This window comes from Clupea harengus, chromosome 3, assembly GCF_900700415.2.
Source record: "Clupea harengus chromosome 3, Ch_v2.0.2, whole genome shotgun sequence".
In the NCBI taxonomy this organism is placed as follows: domain Eukaryota; kingdom Metazoa; phylum Chordata; class Actinopteri; order Clupeiformes; family Clupeidae; genus Clupea; species Clupea harengus.
Window position 1 is genome coordinate 1,937,013 of NC_045154.1, and position 24,175 is coordinate 1,961,187.

Genomic DNA, 24,175 nt, shown 5'->3' on the forward strand with positions numbered 1-24,175 from the left:
GCATCACTCCATATCATCATAAGTTAATCACTTAAAATGTCGTCATATTTCTCATCACACATTTGAATACTTTGCATTTGTAGGCCAACATAGTGGATGTCAACTGTGTGTGTGTCATTAGCTCGCCTAGGCTTCAGATAACATTCAAACAAGGCCTCTTTGCTGTGTCCTTGAAGGCCTTCTGCAGAACATATTGGCTGTTGAATATTACTGGGCAGGAAAATGTAAACAGTCTCTTTGTGGAAAGTGTGTTTGGGCGGTCTGGTTCCCCCACCACGGATGATCTTTGGCCAGGCCCTATTGTGGATATTTGACCAAGACCGGTGCCTGTTGTGATCAATATGTTAACAGTACCAAAATGTAGAGCAGTACAGTTATTATCAAAAGTTCCACACATTATTTAATTTTTCCCTTGTAACTCCCCATGACTTCACAGAGATAGGACCGCCCCTCCCTCCCAGTATCCACTAGGCTCTTTTACCCCACTGGACAGTATTGTTTTCTTCACCAGGTTTGAGACGAAAAATTGCCTAACGCAAAGAATCCCCTTTGTAGCTGGACTTCTGTCACAGTGGCCCGGCCTTGGAAAACGGTAGAGGAAGACAGCTCCTATTCTCTGTCTCTTTCTAAGGCTTACTCGTTTACAATGTGTTAGATGTATCCAGGTGGCTCTCTCCGCTATTTTGACTGTGGTAGATGTTGACAGTAGCACTTTGTATGGTCTGTCCCACTTGGGCAAGTGGCAGTGTTTTCTTTTGAGGTTGTTGATTAGTACCCAATCTCCTGGCCCAACCTTGGTTTCAGCCTCACAGGTTCCTGTGAAGCAGAGAGTTCTGAGAGCATTTTGCTAATTCACATTTTTGCCATATATTCTTCAAATGTATATTCAATCTCTTGGTATGTTTCAGCAAATGGTTTGAGAGTTTAGGCAGTGTAGATTCTTCCATACATCATTTCAAACAGTGATAACAACATGCATGCTTAATTTCACTAATTTCACTCTTGGATTCTCAATTTGCTTTTAACTCAATAAAATCAATAATGAATGATTAAACATCTTTCTCATAAAATTTAAATAAGAAGTACAAATATATGCTTACTATCCCCACTTATTGGGGCATGTTTTCACCATGGATCAATATTGCAGCATATCTTTTAGTATTGTTAGATCTAATTCTTCAATTGTGTATGTGTCAGATGGTTGTTGCAGTTCAAAGTGCTTTACATAAAATCAATAAAAGCAAGCAGCAAAAGCAATACATGAAGTAAAAAAAAAAAGATCAACATCGTATCAGAACCTGATGTTCCAATAGGCTTCTTGGATTACTAAAATCATGATAAAAGTAATAAAAGTAATAAAACCTTCTGCCTGGTCTTTAGCACAGTCGGAACCATAGGGCTGCTTCATAGATTCCGCCTTACCCTGTTACATTTTTCCCTAGCTATGTTTCCCTGCCCAGAGGCCACCCGTCCTTCTATACCCTTCCTTCAGAGGCCTTCTCGTCTTCTTCCACCGAACGCGCTTCGGGGCTTGGAAATTATCTGGCTTCCCTGATGTCTATAGGCAGTATGTTCCATAGCACTGGGGCGTAATTGACAAATGCTGTGTCCCCGATTTTCTTACGGCTGTTGCTGGGAACCTCCAATAAACCAGCATTCGATGATCGTAGTGTTCTTGAGGGCAAGTATTTGACTAGGGAGTTTGCAATGTAACTTGGTCCTAGCCCATTAAGGGCTTTGTATATTAGGAGAAGGACCTTAAAGTCAATTCTAAAAGTTACTGGAAGCCAGTGCAGAGCAGCTAAAACTGGACTAATGTGCTCTCTCCTCTTGGTTCTGGTTAATAGCCGAGCTGCAGAGTTTTGAATGAGCTGAAGTCTCTCAGTTGTTTTTTTTGGGAGGCCAGTAAGGATTGCATTACAATAATAAAGATGGCTTGAAATAAAGGCATGAATCAGTTTTTCAGCATCTTTTTGATTTATAAATGGCAGGACTTTAGCTATGTTTTTAAGGTGGCATTATGCAGTAATTGTACATCAGGATTAGGGTTAGGATAAGCAGTTTTACCTTAAAATAACAGCTTTAAAAAAATTGGGGCGCTACAATGACTTTTAATATGGAGAATCGCCTCCGTGCCATTGCCATACCAGGGTCCGTAGGCATATTACTTCTAAATGTAGGATTGCCTGAAGCCGCCCGTTTTCTACTGTCTGCCGAACTAGTAAGTAGCTTATTTGCCGTCTTGCTTTGTCTTGTGTGTTGCACTTGCTTGATGTTTGACTGTGTTAGGACAGTTGTTGACTAACTAGTTTGTCATAATGTCAAAGTCAGCACATTTCAAGAGATTTCGTTAGTTTTAGCCGCTAGCATATCGTTAGCGATTAGCAATTGTTCCGTTATGCTACTTTAAGTAAAGTACAGATACGTACAAATGTACTTAAGTACAATAGCGAAGTACAAATACTTCGTTACATTCCACCACTGCTGGTTTCTGATCTAATTGTTATCTCCGTTAATCCACCTGCTCTGGTTTGTGTCCCGCATTGCCATTAAGGTGTTAGCATTACAATCGTCCTTAGCCTACTGAGCACTAGCCTCTTGCCTTTATTATATAGAGGGCTGTAGTGGAGGGTAAACGCACGTAAACGCCGTTTACGCACCTCTGGAATTTTGGAAATAGCGTTTACGCACCTCTAAATAGCGTTTACGCCTTGTATTCTACTGTTGGAATAATCCGAAATAAATTTGGTGTCATTTTAAATCACCTAAGACTAAGTTTCATATTGTTGAACATATTAACGCCGTAGTCTGAATAATTTTCATCTGCACTCTATTACAGAGCATTCAGACGTGCACGTTGGAATGCGTTGCGCCAACGGATGGCGGCGGAGGAGTCTGGCGCTTGGGGTTCTGTTGATACCAGAGACGTTATCGTGAGATTGACAGGTCAACAAACCAATCACGCCACTAGCAAGCTGCTTACCTTGTAAGCAGTAGCATGCTAACATTAGGTAGGGTGCTCACACACCTCGCAAATCCTATCAGACGTATTTTTCAGTTACAATAAAGAGGTTTTTACATTGTACAGTGTCTATTTCTCGGTAACTTTTAAAAAAATCTAAGCAAAAAAAAGTCAAACAAACAACTTTTAGGTACAAATACGACCATCTACGGAGTTTGGTCGCCATCTTTTTTTTTTGAGCTTGCCGCTTTTTAGACGTAAGCATATACGGGATCTGATTGGCTAGTGCCTGTGCTGTCAGTTATGCATGAAAGGCAATTTGATTGGCTGACGCATGCATTGCCTCACGAAAAGTTGAACATTCTTCAACTCATGCTGCAAGCAAAGCATGAAACGCAACGCACGGGAACCCAACGGAGCCATAATTCAGTTCGGCAAAGGATGACGTCACCCCATTCAAAGTGAATGGAGATCCGTCAACCCTGACGGATCAACGCATTCCAACGGAAGCGTGTGAATGCTCTGTTATGGTCTGGTCCAATCAGTGCCTTGCGGCTGTGGCGGCGACACCAATCAGGATCCAGGAAGTATGTAAACACATACACGTTGTGGATTAGCCCATAGACATATATACATGTATATACAGTATGTCTATGGATTAGCCTGCCTGACTATCCGTCCGGAATTAATTCATTAGCCATGGATATCAGGCGATTTTTTTAAGAGACCATCAATTGCTTTCACTCACACAGATGCCCGCAGAAGGCCTCAAGTACAAAGTAAGACTGAAGAAGATCAATTCACATTTTAAAACGTTGTTTTGGTTCGAACAACATCGTATTAAGACGGGGACAAACGCTATTAAAAACGCTTTCAAATACGACGATGCAGGTAACAAGCAAGCCTTCCCTGTTCCATCTAAATGTCTGTTTGAACAGGACATGCGCAAATTCAGCGATTTTAATTAAAATATTAATATTTATTTTATCGTTATTTGTTTTTTACTTTCATGATGACAGGTGAGGCTCTGTCGGGGAGCCAAGCTGTTGCTTCACTGAATAGGCCTATATGCTTAATCAATACGTTATTTGAAGTCAACAAGTCAGTTCTCAATGTGAAAAAAAACATGCTTGTTCAATCCAACACAGTATGTGAAGTCCTGGCTGGTGAAGCACAGGAGAGCCATGAACCCCAGAACACGCTCCTGCAAGGCAGGTTTCTCCAATGGTTAAAGAACAGGGGAAGTGTTTAATTGCAGCATGGTTTCTTTTTATATTAAACTTTTCAGGTGTATCACCCTGGGCCTGTTTCCAGAGGCCTTCATTATTTTTTTAGGTCCTATAGAGGTCCTTTCTTTTGTCTCCCCCACCACCCCCTTCATTTTTGTGAGGCCTACACATACTTTTCTTTACTGTTTTCTTGAAATTTAATAAACTACAAACTCATCTATTCACTGTCATTGATTTAATATGACTTTAACTGATATCATAATGGAATATAGCCAGGACAGCCTTACAGAGTCGCAACGCTTTGTGTTGCGTTGCTTCGCGTGGCGTTGCATCGTGTCGAGGTCTGTCTGATCCCAAAATTCATAGTTTACCCACCTCTAATTTTACCACTACAGCACTGATTATATACTTATTCATATCACATTCTTACAACATAAGCACAATAGCAACACATTCACTCATAACAGATCCTCCAAAATCATTACTTTTGATTTGGGAAGCACAGGCTTGCAAAAGTTTGAGAACCCCTGGTCTAAACTGAAGTATGAACCATACCTTGCAATGGGAAAGAGGTATCTGGACCGGCATCGGACTCTGTGAGAAGGTCAAAGCACATATAAAACAAAAACACGAATCACAAAATCAACTATAAAGCTTGTATATTACAACAACCTTTAAAGCAGGGGTGGGCAATTAATTTCCCCAAGGGGCCACATGAGATAGTGGGACTGTTGTGGAGGGCCGGACCAATAGGCTGAACTCAATTCTGCTCAATATATGTTGTATCTCTTTATAAAAAAAACATTAAATTGTATGGTTTTGATTAACTGCTACTGGTAAGAGTAGATGTTGCATTTAGGCTATCAAATTTTTTTGGTGCAGGCATAGTAAAAACGCCAACATTATTTAATCAACATTTAATCAACATTCACCAAAACGATTTTGAAAATGAGCATGTTTTTGCAGTATTAAATATTAAAGGTGTTCCCAGACGATCAATACACATGGCACACACACACACACGAGGGCAAGCTTGTAATGCAATTTTTATCAGCGCAAATGGTCGCAGGCACGCCCACACGCACGAATGTAGGCCTACGGAAATAAAAAAATATCCCGCTTATTATACGGTTACTTGCCAAAACAATAGAAGACATTTCTCCAAAATACCTCTTTTTAATGATTTTGTTGCCATTTAGTTCTTCACGCAAATGCGAAGCAACCCACCTTCTGACTTCAAGTTTCAATGACTTTCAGTTACGTTAAATGACCGGACTACTTGCGTTGCGGAATGATATGAAAGATGTGAATTAGAAGCACAAAACCCGTTGCCAATGACAGCAGTCATACATTTTTCGCAGCAGTGAATATAAAGAAATAACAGACCTGCGAACGTTGGGATGGCCCATTCAAATCAACAGAACTTTTTGGAACATTCTGAAGAGCCGTATAATAAATACAGGTATTTACGTTTGATTCCTAATTTACAATTTACCTCCGCGGGCCGCACAGTGACAGCCAACGGGCCGCAAATTGCCCTTGGGCCGCACTTTGCCCAGGTCTGCTTTAAAGCTTGTATATTGTTTTGTAATTCATTTTTTTCATTCATTTCTGTATGTCTTGTCATGAAATAAATGTTTGTTAGTGTTTTAACAAGATCACAAAGACACAAATATATGGGCCATTCTACCGAATTGGTGCAAAGTGTGGTCCCACAACAAGAAAAACTATTTACAAAACAATTAAGTATTCAGACATAGGTATTTACTAAGAATATGTTATGGTCTATTTAAACCCAAGACATTAAATGAGATAGGGATAAGCTAAATATATACAAAATCATCATTTATAGGGTACTTTCTATTGGGAAGTAGCTGTCCCCAACCCTGACATCTAAATTTCAATTTCTGTAAATAACACTTTTTAAATTTTTTTGATTTTTTTCAATGATCTAATTGCAAAGATCTTTATGATTAAGTTTAAACAGAACTTGGAAGATTTAGATTTATTGTGGGTTTAATAAAAAAAAAAAAAAAACTATACTCAAAAAATCATGTCCATAGTTTTCATGTCACTACCGAAACACAGGAGTTTTAGTCCATTGGCTGAGCCTGGTTTTTAGCCACACCCCTGCATTTATAACCAGGCAGTGATACTGCATCCCTGTCCCTCATGGCTGAATGGTAAGTAGCTAGATCCCATACTTTTGATATAAATGTGTTCCAAAGTCTGAAAATCAGTGTGTAACCTTAAGAATTGTCACTACCGAAACACATATTTTCTTCAATTAAGTAAACTTTTTTTTTTTTTTGCAAAGTATTATGTTTGTTTGTGTAAAGTTTCGGTAGTGACATGATCGTTTCGGTAGTGACAAAATGGAATGGTAAGTAGTTAAATCCCATCATTTTGAAATAAATGTGTTATGTGGACTAAATGGTAAACATGTAGGTAATGCTGATTTCTATCTGAAATTGTTCAGGAGAGAAAGAATCATAAGACACCAAAATGCCAAAAGGAAAAAGTGGAGCAGAGAGGCTGAGGGAATACCGACAAAGAGTGAGGGATGACCCAGTGAAACACCAAGAATATTTAAGGTAGGAAAGAGAAATAATTAAGAAACGAAAGGAAGAAGGAAAGTTGAAATGTATCAGTGATTTATCCAACAGGGAGCAAAAGAAGGTCAGAAAATCATGGAGGAAAAGACAGCAAAAGCACAAAACATTTGTGTTTTTAATATTCCCAACCTAAAGCATGGTATGAGTTAAGATTAAGCAATAAGGTTGAGGAAATATGATACAACCTTGCAAAGAAAATACTGTGGTCACTACCGAAACAGTGCAGTCACTACCGAAACAGTGCAGTCACTCCCGAAACACTGGGGGCCTCATTTACTAACATTGCGACCGCAGCTTAATCTGCGCCTTTGCCAAACCGCAAATAACGCACGGTATTTTGCATCCTATTTATCAAACAAGAACCCTCATCGCGTCATCTGCGCCTAACACCGCCCATTAGTGTTATTTAGCGCTCCGCGAAAATAGGGAAGAAAGAGCCTGTGTGTTCCACCGTGGATGATGAGCTAAAATTAGAATTAGAGCTTTTGGTTCACGAGGTTACAGCAAACTAACCCAGGTAAATATAGAAACTCATAAATATTTCTCCGTTTAGCCCTTCCGTCCACATTAAAAGTTGTGATCACTTTGAATTTTTATTGGTGAGCTGATTTGGAGAAATTAAACTTTTCAGCGAACATTGAGTGTCTGGGTTGCTATGGTTACACCTCAGGGTGCCTGTGCAGCTTCATATTAACGAGTTTATGTTCACAAGAAAGTTCATATTCACACATATTAACATGAGTTAATCACACACAGGCAACTGCAAACTGTTAAGATGGGTCTCTAAGCTAGAGATAGCTAGGATAGTTAATATCCAGGTTAACTGCTCCATAGCATCCCGTTAAATAGTCTGGTAGGAATACACGACACCCCTTACTTTAAAACGGCGTATTCCAACACTGAAAACCATGCTTTTCAAAAATGCTGCCCTAGGCAGATACATTTGAAAACTGTAGTTGTAGGTTGCCATGGCACTGGGGGTAGCTTGCGCTTGAGAGGCTATAACATCAAAATAAACATGGAAGGTGAAATGAATATGCTGCCCTGTCTCTACAATTTACTTACCGGTAGTTTAGTTAGTGTACTTCGAGTACAAGTATTTTTCCTGAATAGATACGCGTTACTCCTACGCATAAGGTGTGCACTGTACTCGGTGTGCTTGAACTATGAAATACCGTTTAAACCATACAATGAACGGCGATTCTGGGTAAGACGTGGCCGAACTTTTCCCGAGCAGCTAGCTGGTGGGACAGTTTGTAATTCTATTTGTTTGTATGCCTATATTAAATGATGTATCAAATATAAACATTTTTCAAATTTCTCGCAGGCACATAGTTTTAATTTAGCAGCTGATATGTCATGCTAAAACACCTCTTGTTTCGTTACTAATACATAATTAGGCGCACTTTACGCATCTCCTCCCATCTCTTTGCGATGAACACCCACTTTCCCACACCCACTTCCTAGCAGCGGTAATCTGCGCTTTTACTCAGGTGCGCCTCCTTTGGAAATAGGGTTTTATGTCTTTACCCGCTATTTTACGCCTGAAATGGGCGCAATCCTGTTAGTAAATGAGGCCCAGGATGTTTTGTAAAAAATAAAGTATATTGAGTTATCAACTAAAATGTTATGATACTGATTGGTTTAATGTATGTTCAACTTCATCAATCATCAACTCTGGAATCAATATGATCAGTATTTTGCATTTTACAAAGAAATATTGCACTTAGATTTTGATGAATTGTATGAATTGAACTTTGAAATTTGATTTCATTGTGAAAAAATACTCTTCAGAGAAGGGAAGGAAACACAATCTGAACAGGTTAATAATAATACTCTTTTACTATAGTGTATTACTATGTTTCGGTAACGACAATTTTTGGGAGAGGAAAAACATTCCAACACATTCTGAAAATACAATATAAAAATTGACGGTTCTTTTACTAGATAGGTGTGCTTTAGATATGGTTCAATATACTAACGGACAAAGTTTTGGGAATAAAACATAAACATTTTCAAAATATTTCCAACTTGACTTTGCACCAATTCGGTAGAATGGCCCATATAACAGATGATAAAAGATTGATGACCAAGATACTATCAAAATATCAAATGTCAAATATTCTAGTTATAATTCTATTTCTATTCTTGTGACGGAGCGAAATCTGTGCCGTCACTTTGAATAGCGCAGAAAGACGTTGGGGAAATTGTTAAGGCTCAATGAGTGGGGTTGTATGTGAATGCTTCATGAACTGTATGACCAACGTGAAACGGAATCACGGGTGAACAGCATGGCGCCGTGCTGTGTGAGCCTGCAAGAAGGATCACGCTTGGACTACAAAATGAAAGATCATTTAAATCGCGGAGCTCACCTGCAGCATAACCAGCGCCCAACCGAAGCAGAGCGCATTTGAAACTACTTCCTTATTCATGTAGGAGCGCCAAACAATGGGCTGTTCCATTTGAGTAAGGGGTGTTTGGTCCATTGAGGATAATGTTTGTATATCTGGCTGTCAGAAGCCCAATTAACTATATTTGTACATGTGCAGATTCCAAATATGAATTATTGTATGCATGATACATGTTTAAGAGTAAAAAGATATGTCTGTTTAGATAATTGATTAAAGTATAATGGTTAACTCCTGGGAGGAGGGGGTTATGGTGAATATAACCTGCATCCAGGTAATGGCAGGGAGTCTAGCTTTGTCCTCTGAGGTGAGAGGATAACTGTACTAATCAATTAAGCTATTTATTGCAAGTCAGTAGAACTACTATTTTTATTTGTTTGTGTTGGGAAAGTTAGTTCTGTTAAATGTAAAGTGCGTCTTGTCTGTTCACCTGCCGGCAGCATAAATAAATCTGCACCTTTTTGGCTTACTTGAACGCTTTCTACTGGTTACTGCCTCTGCCGCTCAACACTCTACTTCACAATTCTAATATCACTATTCTAGTTATCTAGAAGTGTGAGTATTTCAAGTTCACTCTCATGTCAGGCTTATAGCTGCAAGATGTACTCACGTGATGCCATGTTGTAGCCTGTAAAGATACAAGAGAATGTTTGATATGCTGATGCATCATCAAGGCTGAAATCAGAAACACTGAAATGGCATGAAAGATGTTACTCTCACCTTTCTTCTTCATTATGACAATGGCAACAACCACACCCACACCAATCATGACAAGAGCAGCGACGACACCAGAGCCAATGATGATGCCAACAAGGTTCTTGCCTACAGAAAAGAAAGGTCAATCACCTCCACAACAACATTAAATGCACACATGACACACATGCACACAGGGGCGGCCCTAGCACATTTGGCTCTCTAGGCGAGCTTCACTCCTGGTGCCCCCCCCCCCCCCCCCAAATAAAAAAATATTTATTTCCCCCACGAAAACGGAATTGCAACTTTCAAACGCTATTTTGCCCTGTAAGACTGGATTTCTTCCACATAAACACAACAACGATCGCGACGATGAACAAACATTAATTCAAGAACAAATCACTGAGAAAATGTCACGCCTGTGCTGGACTACGCTCCGGCCACGCCCCCCTGTTCAACTGTTTATGGACACTTACACACCTCCACGTCATCTTCCCAATCGCCTGCAAATAATGTTTTCTTAGTCTTCTAAAAGTGAATCTAAAATGATATAACAAAAGTATGTATTATCATCATTTGTTAAATGTAGCTATTATGTAGTTATTAAGCATTTTGGTGTATTTGGACAGCCTGACATTTTATTATTCCAAGATGCATAGCTCTTGATTAGTTGAATCATGTCTAATTAAACTGGCTAGCTCGCTCCACCAAAACTAAAGCTGTCCAAATTTGATTACTCAAATTTTTATGACGCAAAATGACGCAAAGTGCGGTACAGCTGAACTTCAACTGATGTTTCGACTGAATGGCAATAACAAGGAACGTCACAAGTCACTAGCTAGCTAGCGTTAGCTCACTAGCAAGGTTACATACAATCCATTCGCTAAAGTTGACAATACAACACTTGGATTTTTACCAGTATTCCTCACTTTCTGACAAGTTGCTGTGTTTGGCTTCCTTAACTCTTCCAGCCCCAAGGTGCCCCGTTTTTGTCCTAGAAACATAAAACTAACACCCACAGCAACCTTGAACCCTTTTCTTTTAAAATATGTAAAGTTTGAAACTAAAATATAAATAATCACTTTGTAAGGACAATATTACGAATCTCTTGCACATTTCAGCCACTGAGTGAGGTTTCGACCCTCCCATTAGCAAATGACAACTATTCATATGATAAGGAGATGGTAATTCAGTGATCACTATTGGGTCATGATGTGTCAAGAAAACCTGTAGGAACAAAGACATTCCAGACCCATTACGTCATGGCCATTGACTTTGACCGAGGTGTCCCAGAATGTTCACACCTTTCTCATCAATATGCATAGTGGTCTAAGTGAAGAAAGGTGTCACATTCTATATTACTTAGAATTAGTATTGAAACCACACACACTTTCTGAATGCTAAACTCACCTATGTGGAGCAAACACATATGTTTACAGGGCTCAGAGTAAAAAAGAAAACTTCCAAAATATTAACAATGTGTTTTTGTACAAAGTCTGAGCACCTCTAAAACTAGATTTCATTTTAGTGTCTTTAGATTTCATTTTAATAAAAAACGTTTTTTTACTACATTCCTTTTACTCTCATTTTATTATTGCTGAGGTGTTCTAGAATATAATCATAAATGCCACTTTTGCCTCATGGTTTTTAGTTAGGTGAAATATACAAAAATATCAGGCATGGCAGACTACCTAACATAGTAAAAAAAAAAGGCCTTGGTGTTGGAAGTGTTAATGGGTGTGCTATGCAACGCCCCTATTTTAATCATGTATTTTTTTGTATAATGTAGAATAAACGGACATATCATTTTTTATATACCCGCCTCTGTAAAATCCTTAAAGAACTATGTGACAGGGAGCAGGGGTGGCTCGTCCATAAGGGCGATTGGGGTGACGCACTGCCTAGGGAAAAAAAAAAAAAAAAAAAAAAAAAACCTCCTTATGTATAAACGCAATATCCTTGTAAGTCGCGTAAATGACACGTACATTTAAATGTAATATTTTTTTTTCTGTCGGATTCTACCACTAGACCGTCTGATCTGTCTCTGTATGTCATTGTCGAATCAGGTAACAGTCGTTCAGTCAGCCTAAAGTCGTGCTTCAAACGGCCCCGCCCCTTCTGGGGCGATTTGGGGCGAAATGAAAATCGCCCCAGACCTCCCCATTGACTCCCATGTTAAATCCATTTTTTTCACAAAACAGAGCTCTCAATGCATTCTCTATGGCTTCCGGGAGGGCTCGCCCCTCCTGGTCTTGTCATAAGTAGTGGACGTAAAAGCCTATACGAACGTCATACAGCTTCGACGGAGGCATATTCTGTCAAGATGGCTGCCCTGTCCAGTGCAATAACTCGATTCGCTCTTTGACAGAAACTCCTTTTTAGTCGGCATACTAATGAAGATAAATTGACAACAAAACAATTAGGACTTCCTAGACCAAATGTATCCATTCAACATGTTTCTACAAAGGGAGGGAAATCCTACATCCAAGAATTGGAACGAAAGAAAATCGCGTGGCTAATGCGGTCTGCCATTGTCATTCATATACCACTGTCACTTTTCATAGGTTTTACAGTGTGTTTCACAGTTCGCTTCTTGCACTAACACTGAATAATTTTTTATGTGATGACTTATTTTGCTTTTGTAAGCCAATACTTTCAAGATCAGTCAATAAATATTGTTGTTTTTGACTTATGTTACCCCTTCTTTATGATGTTACTGGACATATCATGTGTCCTGTTAAGCTATGTTACATCATACAACATTTGAGACACGTGGATAATGAAAAAGTGGGATAATTTAATGTGGAGCCACATCATGTTTGCTTATGAAGGCTCCTGGATGCAACTTTCTTCTATAGCTTTCCACCTGTAACTTGCTACTCTAGCTATGTAGCAAGAGGGGACATATTACTGTTGTGTGCTGCCAATAGTGGACAAAAAGGTATTGCTGTATGAGTTAATCAGCTAACTTAATGTACTTACTGAATGGGTCGCCTTAATCATTATAAAAAAATTGCCCCCCCTGAGAATTTTTTCAGAAGCCGCCACTGACAGGGAGTAGGAAAACTTTCAATGATAAGGATTTCTTCTTAACTCCACTAAAGTGCCGGGCGCAATTCACGCATTCGTGAACGTTTTCTTATCTGGAATTCTTTCTAGGCTAGAACAGGATTTAAGGATTTACCTTTCTCCCTGGCACGTTTCTCTTCTTCTTCCTTTCTTTTCTTCTTAAATTGCGCCCCGGATGGCTTTTGCCTCTTCATTATTTTGTTCTTCAAAGTTTCTTGAACACACACACACTCTAGCCAAACGCCTCACTGTGCTAGCATGTTCTGACAACACCAAGGACGTACGTACCCCTTCCGTTTTCGATTTTTGGGTCATTTTACCCTAATGTTAGATTATTTTTTTTTTATGTCAAAATATTGGTTAAAGATATAGAAGGGGGCGCAAAAAAAACTCTGTCCAGCCAAAAAAAACACAATTCTTGTTTTTTTTTTGTTTTGCTGGGTGCAGTTTTTTGCGCCCCCCTCTGAGTTGCGCCCTAGGCGACCGCCTATACCGCCTGTAGGAAAAAACGCCCCTGCATGCACACACATCCACACATGACACACATCACACACCTCACACATCACACACATCACACACTGATCATCCTACAGTGAGTCTGGGTTGGCGCACAGACCTGTTAAATGAAACTACTCAACAAGTATGTCTCCCCTCTCTGTACATGACAACACTATCCAGTATGAAGACCTCAAAGTAGAAAAACACTGATTTTAGAGCATTACAAAATTCATTCCATCACATAGCCTACAAATGTGCCAAAATGTAAATAAATCAGATTGTGAAATTTTGTAAAAATTCGTTTTTAAAAGCTGAACACTCCATTTTTCTGGAAGTTATTCTGAATCTTGGCTTAATGTGTGATTGGTGTAACTGACGGAGGCAGATCAATGCTCTGATGAGTTCTGTGCCTCCTTATCATGGAGAATGTCTCCCCAAGGAGTTGCTTTATAACTATGGTGGCAACTGCCAATGATTTTGTGTTTCTGGAAACATTGCTCCAAGTTATGGATGGATCACTGCTGATCACAGCAGGTGGAAGCATAGTTGCTTGGTATAGTAGTTTCTATCATCGATATAATTTATTTAGTCTGTTTACCTATTATATTATCTATTTCCTCTACTAAACTCACACCTTCTGTAAAGCTGTTAGCATAGGTCCTGAAGATTTGGACCTGAACCCATTATGAAATGATTTAAACTAGTTTTGACATTCGATACGCTGCAGAACACCATTAGTGGTGTTACTGGAAGTATGGTGTATGAAGTACAGTGGTGCAGATTAGCCACCTAGCCACTACAGTGACAAACAGAGCAATGAGTGGGTGAACAGGAGCAGATCACTCATCACGGCTCACTGGTTGTATTAGAGTCATTCCACGCCAAACATACCAATTTAAGGAAAATTCCCCACTCGACCATCTCAGATTTAGCTGAAAAAATTCAAGGTTGTTCATAGACTTCTTAATAGGTATAGTCTCAAATATTAGCTCTCTATTCCCAATAGTTTTGTCACAAAAAGATGTTTTAGGGTGGAGGGGGTGCTTGTACTTAAGACGCTTTTTTAGCAGCTTTTTCTGAAGAGCCATTTTCAAATTGCTATAACTAGAAAAATATTTAAGGTAGCTCCTTCAAACTTTCTATGTTTAAAATCTGAAACCATTACTTGTTGGTTCTTACCATCTTCCACAATCAAGGTCTTAACAATGGGCTTTCCGCTTTTGTGTTCCACCTCACAGGTGAACTGTCCCTTCTTCCTCTCCTCAGGTGACACTAGAAGCTCAGCTCTCTTCTGGAAGGTTCCATCCTCATTGGGCAGCGTCTCCCACACATCCACGTCTTCATGCAGGTCCTCTCCATCCCTCTTCCAGGTGATCACCACTCCGTCAGGATAGAAACCTGTGGAATGGCACACCACTCCCGAGTCCTTTTGGAAGAGGGTGACCTCAGGGGAGACTGGAAGATCAAGGTAGTAAGAGAAGGGGATAGTAACAATGACAGAGAATAGTAACAATACAACAATAATAATGAAAATGACAGCAATGCAGGAAAGCAAAGGCACAGAGTGGTCTAATGTTTGTCTCCATGGAATAACTATCTGAAAATAGAGTACATTACATTGTACTACATTGATGTACATAAATAAAGTGCATACATTTGATTAGAGATTGAAAAGATGATATCTCTTGGAGGAGGACATTAGTTTCAACATAATGACTGGAATCCTGTCCACTGTAAAGCAAATGCAGTTATCAGTGTTGTGTGCTGCTGTACCTGTTCTCCCCAGAGTGCTGTTCGCATACTGCACATACTTCTTCAGCCACTCAATGCAGTACTGGGAGAAGTAATCATACTTCAAATAGTGCAAATACTCCCTGTTATTGTACCACTTGTTTTTTGTTAGGGCAGCCCGTTGATTTGCTGCGATGTATTCCAGGTTCTTCAGATCCAGTGAGATAAAGTCTTCTCCATCATAACCATACTGATCAAATGCATCCACAGCATTACTCTCATCATCCCACAGACAGCCATACATCCTCTGCCACGTGCAGGGGCGGACTGGGGGAAAAAAGTGGCCCGGGAGTTACTGTCAGACCGGCCCACTCAATACACGGCGCGCGGCCCACTCAGTACACGGCGCGCTGCCCACTCAATACACGGCGCGTTAACCACCCAATGCATCGCACGTATCGACCAGTCAGTGACCTACTTGGAAAAATACCCATACACTTAACATTATTTTGGAAGAAATTACATCATATATGTTTTTTCTTTTTATAACATTTGGATCCACTAATTTGCCTGGATGGACATACTATTGTAATACTCCAAGGTAGGTATAGTTTGCTAGATGAATAGGCTGATGGTTATACGTATAACTACAGAACATTAAGGAATGAATGTCCACACAATAAAGAAACTGGAATCAGAGGGTAGAATTAGTATGAACTATATTGTAGAAATGAACAGAATAGAACATACGATGGGGTGTGAACATCAGTGGTATCAGTAGTGTTGCATGCTGTGTGTGTGTGTGTAGGGGTGTTGAAGGTGCATAACAAAACAATAAGTTAAGTAACAGAACCTAAACTAACTCTGCCGGCCATGGTGCATTATAGTCACATGGTAATAAAAAACAATATCAGTATACTCATGTGTTATTATTACCTCACTATCTAATCTAGATAACATATTAACATTGTTTATAATGTTAGTGTTGTGTGTAACACGGTGATTTTAGCATAACAATCTAGCTGGTTAACTTATTTGACATAAATTATTAAAAAGTATAAGATTGCCCTCTTTACAACTACCACCATGGACAGCTTGCTCATCGATTGTAAACAAGTCACTACGGCTAACATGTTAAATTAGATAATCTCGATGATAACAACAGCGCCAGTTTGCTTATTTTACCAGATCATAACGGTCTCAATTTTGGACATTTATCTACCTAACGTTAGCTAGGCTAGCTTGTAGGGAACGTTACCTCATCTGTGAAAAGCAAGCTAAAATTGGCCAAGTCAACGACACAATTTGCCTTCGTATCACTGTCTCCAGTCGGTGCTTTCCCAAATAAATCAGAGATTTTTAAACATTCCTTCCTGCAGACATCTTTTCTTTTTCCCGCTGAGCTTTTCAGCTTCACCTTTACGTTTTGGTGCTGATGACATGCTCTTACTTTTAAAAACGACTTTGTCTGCGAGCGAGTGACGCAAGTGTTGAGTAGTGCGTTCAATTTAAGAATCCTCATCCTCAATCCGCACAGCTGAGAACACTTCGGCTGTGTAAAAACCCATTTTCAGGCGTTTATGAATCAGGTGGATATCTTTTCTTATGGTGGTCTTCCGAAGTCCATAAGAACACATTTCAGATTTTTTTTCGAAAAATAGGCACCATGAGTGTGTATACAGACCGCGAGCAGTAGTATAAACTTCAGTCAGTAATTTTCGACAACTAAAGTTATTCGAGTAAATTATACGTGTTCTCTGAAGCATACAGTATAGTCTGTGCCGACGATATTGGAGGGAGGGCCGGTTGGTGATGAAATTGGGCCGGTGTTTTGGACCACCCCAACCCCGTCGGCCCACCGGGGATTCCCCCGGTATCCCCGATGGCCAGTCCGCCCCTGGCCACGTGTGCACACCTGAGGGTAAGATGGGGAGAAAGATTTTAGAATCGTCAGAATCACACCTCTGATTCCTCACTACCTTCATCATCTGCATCATTCTATTATTCATTCAACTGTCACCCAGAAGCTGAATAACCATCAGCACAAGCGTGTATCTGCTTTCATGAGTGCATGGCCTGCTCACATGTGTGGCAAGTCATCAGTATGTGTATTCATGTGTGTGTACAGGACAGACAGAAAAACAAAAAGCAGGGTGTCCCGCCTTAGGTGATTGTCTGCCCCGCCTTGATTGGTTTCTCCTGATCCTCATCATCCTTCCCTACCTAGTGTATTTAGTTTGTGTGTTCCCCCTTCTCAGTGCCAGTTCCTCTAAGTTCCTCTGTCTCTAGCATTCCAGCACTGTAAAATAAATGCCATTGTTTTTACGGGGAAAAACTGTTGCCAGAGTTGCCAGAACAATCCTGTAAAAAATACAGAGCAGTATGTAAATTTAACATTTTAAGCCTGTATATTCAACATTGAACTTTAGCTACATGTATATTTACATCACTGCTATGCTACACTGTAAAAAAAAAAATCCTGTTGTTTTTACTGGAAAAAATTGGCAGCTGTGGTTGCCAGAACAATCCTGTAAAAAATACTAGTGCTGTCAAACGATTAAAATATTTAATCGCGATTAATCGCATTTATGTCATAGTTAACTCAAAATTCATCTTGATTAATCGCACATTTTGATCTATTCTAAATGTCCCTTCATTTATTTATTTTTTCCATCATTTTATTTTAATTTTAATGCCCTTATCAACATGGAAAAGTGGAATGGCTTGCTTTATGCAAATGTTTTATTTTATTGAAAATCAACATTGCCAAACAGGGCGGTACAAAATAAAATTAGAAAGTGCACATTTCAGGTAAACAAGGACTCAGCCTATAGTGCAGTTAAACCATGGCTTAATATTTTCTTTTTTTCAAGTTTGCTGGGAACATAGCAGTCAGGCCTCTTATTTCAGAAACAATGAACCGTAACAGTTAGGTTAGCAATAAAAGGTAAGCCTACTACTTCTTTGCTTTCAGCCAGCTGCCTGTTGACATTTTCAGACAACAGTGAAGCTTGCTTCTTTTGCACAACACAACACAACTTTCCATTTAGAAGCTTTTTATGATCCATTTCGCCGTATCGCGCTCACCAATCACTCAAACCGTAACGTTAGCCTACTACACAGTTTTCGAGGCCAAAAAGAACGTTAATCTAAAAAAAATCGCGTTAATCTCGCGATAAAAAAAAAGACGGCGTTAAAATGGGTTTGCGTTAACGCCGTTAATAACGTAAGTTATGTCCATAACTATGGATCTATGAGACCGAACGATGACCGTCACCACGGTCTACACCTTGGATATTGCCTCTCCTTACTACCTGTCTCGAGACCATAATACCAACAGGGTCATGTGAGTGACTGGGGGCTGGACCCGCAGTATAAAACACGTCCGGGGACACGCCTCTTTTTCTTGCCTGGAACGCCTCAGCCCGCCCCGAGCAACAAGAGTTGGTGACGGTCATCGTTCGGTCTCATATATCCATAGTTATGGACATAACTTACGATCTATTTCGACCACACTCAGACCGTCACCACGGTCTACACCTTGGATGACTAATACCATCAAGATCGTGAGGGACAAGGAACTGCGCCTTTACAACCTCCTCGCCACAGAAAGCACCGCCTCGCTCAGTGGAGCTGGTGCTGCCACATTGACCCTATAGAAACGTGCAAACGTGCAAGGTGCACTCCATGAAGCAGCTGCACAGATCTCTGCTACAGAAACCCCTCTCAGAGCAGCCCATGAGGTGGCCATAATTTTTGTAGAGTGGGCCACCAAGTTACCAGGAACAGGCAGACTCTGACTGTCATAGGCTTGTGCAATAGCGTCAACCACCCAGTGTGACAGGCGCTGCTTGGACACGGGATTGCCCCGCTTAACACCACCATAACAGACAAATAGCTGTGAATGCGTATGCCTCAGAGACTGAGTACGCGTTACATAGGTTCTTTACGCCCTTATCGGGCACAGATTTCCCAAATTATCCCCCATTGGATTAGACTCTGGGTGGAAAGAGCTGATCTCGATCACCTGATTCACAGTCTGAAGGTTCACTACTTTGGGAAGAAAGGATGGGTTTGGCCATAGTGACACACCAGAGTATTCGGCCTTCCACCGAAGACACTGCTCACTAACAGACAAAGCATGTAGCTCGCTGACCCTCTTGGCAGAACAAATTGCCAGGAGAAACACTGTTTTCTGAGTGAAAAACTTGAGGTCAGCCTAATCTAGCGGCTCAAAGGGGGCCAGAGTCAGTGAGTGCAGTACAATGGCCAGGTCCCATGATGGAGCCCTCAACGACCTGCCCGGCCGCAGGCGGCGTGCTCCCTTGATAAATTGAGAGACCAGGGAATGTTTACCAACCGCTTGTCCATCAACTGGCTGGTGAAAGGAAGAAATGGCTGCTGCATGAACCTTAACAGTGCTGGATGCCCTTTCCAAGTCCAGAAGTGACTGGAGGAAGCCTAAAATGCTGTGCACGGAGCAAATTACTGGGTCTAACTGTTAGTTGTGACACCAGTCTGAGAATACGCCCCATTTCTGTCTGTAGCAAGCTTGCGTAGAGGGAGCCCCGGCACTCTGTATGGTGTGCATAACTGCCTCACCTAGCTCCTGCGGTAGGGGCTGAGGAGTGGCCATGCCCACAGCTGTAGAGGTGCTGGATTGGGGTGCCAGATCTGACCGCCTGCCTGAGACAAGAGATCTGCCCTGACTGTAAGGGGCCATGGCTGCCCCTGAACCAGGCGGCTTGGGAGCTATCAGCAAGACCTTGTAATGGCCTGTAAGGATCTTGTGGAGGACATAGGGGATCAGGGGAAGAGGAGGGAAAGCATACAGCTGGCCTAACGGCCAGTCTTGGGACAGAGCATCCTGACCCAGAGGTGCCCATTGGTCCCTTATGGAAAACCACCTGTCGCAGTGAGTCGTCTCTGATGATGCAAACAGGTCGACTCGAGCTCTGCCAAACTGAGACCACAGCTGAGCTACCACACCCGGGTGCAGTCTCCACTCGCCCGGGAGTGGGCCAGTCCTGGACAGGAGGTCTGCCGCTCGATTCTGCACTCCCGGAATGTACACTGCTCTCAGGGATGCCAAATGGGTGAGGGCCCACACCAGGAGTTTCCAGGCGACCTGGAGGCCACGCAGAGACCTGGTGCCCCCTTGGTGATTTATGTGGTATACAGCGGAGGAGTTGTCGGACCGCACTAGGACATGTCTGCCCCTGATAAGGGGGAGAATTTCCACTAGGGCAAGATGAACTGCCCTCAGCTCCAGCACATTTACAGTGGGGAAAATAAGTATTTGAACCCCTGCCGATTTCGCAAGTTTGGCCACTTGCAAAGAAATGTGTGATCTATAATTGTAATAGTAGGTGTATTTTAACAGTGAGAAACAGAATATCAACAAAAAAATCCAGAAAACTGCATTTTATAACATTTATGACTTAATTTGCATTTGATGCAGAAAATAAGTATTTGAACCCCTAGCAAAACATGACTTAGTACTTGGTGGAATAACCCTTGTTGGCAAGCACAGACGTCAGACTTTTTTTGTAGTTGGTCACCAGGTTTACACACATCTCAGGAGGGATTTTGGTCCATTCCTCTTTGCAGATCCTCTCCAAATCCTTAAGGTTGCGTTTTCAATGGGAGGGAATGAGGGAATGAGGTTCAAGCCCAATATTCCACATTACATGGCCCCATCCATAGTCCCCTTGATGCAGTGGAGTCGTCCTGTACCCTTGGCAGAGAAACAGCCCCAAAGCATAATGTTTCCACCTCCATGCTTGACGGTGGGGATGGTGTCATATTCAGCATTCATCCCCCTCCAAACGCGGCAAGTCGAGTTGATGCCAAAGAGCTTGATTTTGGTCTCATCTGACCACATCCTGTCTCCCAATCCTCCTTAGAATCATTCAAGTGTTCATTGGCAAACTTCAGACGGCCCTGTACATGTGCTTCCTTGAGCAGGGGGACCTTGAAAGTTCTGCAGTACTTCAAACCATTACGGCGTAGTGTGTTGCCAATGGTTTTCTTGGTGACTGTGGTCCCAGCTGCCTTGAGATCATTCACAAGCTCCCCCTGTGTAGCTCTGGGGTTATTCTGCACCTTTCGGATTATCACCGATACCGCACGAGGGGATATCTTGCATAGAGCCCCAGACCTAGAGCGATGGCCAGTTGTTTGGTGTTGCTTCCATTTGCGAATAATCGCACCAATAGTTGTCTGCTTCTCACCAAGCTGCTTGCCGATGGTTTTGTAACCCATTCCAGCCTTGTGCAGGTCTACAATCTTATCTCTGACTTCCTTGGTCAACTCTTTGGTCTTGCCCATGGTGGTGAGGTTGAAGGTGTGAAGTATGATTCTTTGGACAGGTTTCTTTTATACACGTCACCAGTTGAGATCAGGTGTACCTTGTTAGGCCTAATGAGGACTAATCGTTGTGCTTCTTGGGCACCTAACTGGTCATTGGGAGCCAGAATTCTTGCTGTTTGCTTAGGGGTTCAAATACTTATTTTCTGCATCAAATACAAATAAAGTCATAAATGTTATAAAATGCAGTTTTCTGGATTTGTTTGTTGATATTCTATTTCTCACTGTTAAAATACACCTACCATTACAATTATAGATCACACATTTCTTTGCAAGTGGCCAAACTTGCGAAATCGGCAGGGGTTCAAATACTTATTTTCCCCACTGTATATGCTTGCCCCTCCTGCGGGAATTCCACATACCTCGAACTGTCCTGCCTTCCCAAACTGCACCCTATCCAGTTAAGGAGGCGTCTGTGGTCACAAGCGATATTCCCCAGTGGAGCCCCCTGAGATAAGAGGGCCGGGTCTCTCCAGGGACGTAGTGCGTGCCTGAATGGCCGTGTGACCCTGAGTTTCACACGACGGTCTTGCCGAGGATGAAGGTTGAACGCATTCAACCACCTCTGCAGCGGCCGAGCCCTGAGGAGGCCTAGTGGGACCACTGCAGCTGCTGCTGACATTGTGCCCAGTAACCTCTGATATTGCACCAACCCCAGTCGTCTGCCAAGACGGAACTGGCTCACCAGCGCTAGGAGCTTGGACACCCTCTGTGGGGTAAGCGAGCCACGCATTGTGACTGAATTTAATTGTAGCCCCACAAACATTGTATTCTGTGTGGGGATGAGGTTGCTCTTCTCCAGATTCACCCTGAGCCCTAAGCTCTGTACGTGATAAATTACTCTCTCTGTGTCTTTCATGACTTGGACACGATCTGGGGCACAGATTAGCCAATCGTCCAAGTAAGGCAGGATCTTCAAGCCTGCTGCTTGAAGGGGGGACAGGGCCGCTGCCACTACCCTTGTAAAAACTCTCGGCGAGAGTGACAGGCCAAATGGCAGCACTCTGAACTGGTAAGCCTGTCCTTGGAATGCAAACCTCAGAAAAGGTCTGTGGACTGGGCACATGGGGACGTGAAAGTATGCGTCCTTCAAGTCCAGGGACGTGAACCACTCTCCTCTCTCGACGGACATTAAAATCTGCTGTGTGTTCAGCATTTTGAACGGTAGCACTTTTACAAATGCGTTTAGACGCCTTAGGTCCAGGATAGGACGCAGACCTCCGTCTTTTTTTGGAATGATGAAATATTTGGAGTAAAACCCAGCAAGCTGTTCGTCGGAGCTTACCCTCTCGACAGCCTCCTTCTCCAGGGTTCAAATCTCTCTGTTTAAAACTTCTGCCTGAACTGGGTCTTTGACCATGGTCATCTGAACCATAGAAAAGGGAGGGGGGCGCCGCCGAAGTTGAATTCTGTAGCCGTTCGCCACTGTAGCCAGCACCCATTGGTCTGACACACACTCTACCCAGCTGCTCAGGCGTAGCTGGGAGACGGCTTCGGCAGGCGGCTTCACACCGCTAGGTGGCTCTACCCCAAGAGCCTGCAGCTCTGGGGGGGTACTGCGTTTGGGGGGATGCCCTGGGGAAAAAACGCCACTGATGTGTTGGCTGACGCTGTGGGGGTCTTCTGCCCCTAGAGACGGCATGCTCCACGCTCTGTCCCCTGCCCGCCCCGCTAGCACCGGATCGAAACGGCACAGGGCCAGGAGCTCTGTGTTGGTACGACGAAGGGGCCGTCCTGCCAAAAGTCAGATGAACGGACTCTCTTGTACGTTGCGACTGCTCAGCGGAGTCAAACACACCCTGAGAGTCAGGATGAAACACCTTACCTGGCACTACTGTCATTTTAATGAGGCCCTTCCTAACACCCTCCAGAAGGGAGGTCTGTGCCAGCCAGACTTGCCTACGTGCCAACACCGCAGAGGACATTGCAGCGCCAATGTCCCTGGTGAGCTGGGAGTGGGTGACAAGAGCTGAGTCCACCAATGACATGGTGTCCTGATCTTCTGGACCAAGAGTCTTTCTGATCGCTGCCAACAAGATGGCTAGCGCATTTCCAGAGCGTGCAGCACGTGCGGCTGCATTGTAGGAACGGCACACAAGGGTGTCCGTCTTATGGCACTCCTTGACTGGGCACTTGGGGTTGGCAGTCACCCGAGCTGGGCCAAGCGATGTCAGGGCTGCCATCTCTCTCTCAACTGGTGGCATGTCAGCCAGCCCAGAGTCTGTTTCAAGCTGGTCTTTTGTCAACCTGCGACACCCAGGGTTAAACTGTGGTGGAGCTGTAGGGTTATTCCACGACCTATTAAGCATCAGTAAATAATCTGGCGCCGCCGGGATAGAGACCACCGGCTGGGACTTGGAAATGCCAGCTCAGACCCCCTGTGCTGGAGCTTGGGCTTCAACCGGCGCACTAAGACCAACAACCCTTGCTGCAGAGATGACCCTTGACAGGACATCAGTGGCAGAATCTCCTGTGCTCTCCTGAGTAGAGCCAGGACGAGCCAGTGACGACGTGTGCCCCTCCTGCTCAGTCAATCTGCTAGTGTCAAGCAGGGATTCCTGTCCGTACAACGACAAAACATCCTCTTGCCCAGCACTCTCA

General features: G+C 42.5%; 2 protein-coding genes across 2 annotated transcripts in view; both read right to left on the reverse strand.

Moving 5' to 3' along the window:
• Positions 1-24,175, reverse strand: part of LOC105901307 (class I histocompatibility antigen, F10 alpha chain-like) — a 128,102-nt gene that overhangs the window by 33,612 nt on the left and 70,315 nt on the right. The gene's annotated exons all lie outside the window — the stretch shown is intronic.
• Positions 1-24,175, reverse strand: part of LOC105894939 (class I histocompatibility antigen, Non-RT1.A alpha-1 chain-like) — a 37,973-nt gene that overhangs the window by 2,406 nt on the left and 11,392 nt on the right. The window contains exons 3-8 of the mRNA XM_031564165.2: positions 17,114-17,120; positions 15,248-15,522; positions 14,654-14,929; positions 9,935-10,036; positions 9,825-9,842; positions 4,747-4,785 (exon numbers count right to left, since the gene is read on the reverse strand). Of these exons, the coding sequence (XP_031420025.1) occupies positions 4,747-4,785; positions 9,825-9,842; positions 9,935-10,036; positions 14,654-14,929; positions 15,248-15,522; positions 17,114-17,120 (717 nt within the window). The remainder of the gene's footprint in view (positions 1-4,746; positions 4,786-9,824; positions 9,843-9,934; positions 10,037-14,653; positions 14,930-15,247; positions 15,523-17,113; positions 17,121-24,175) is intronic.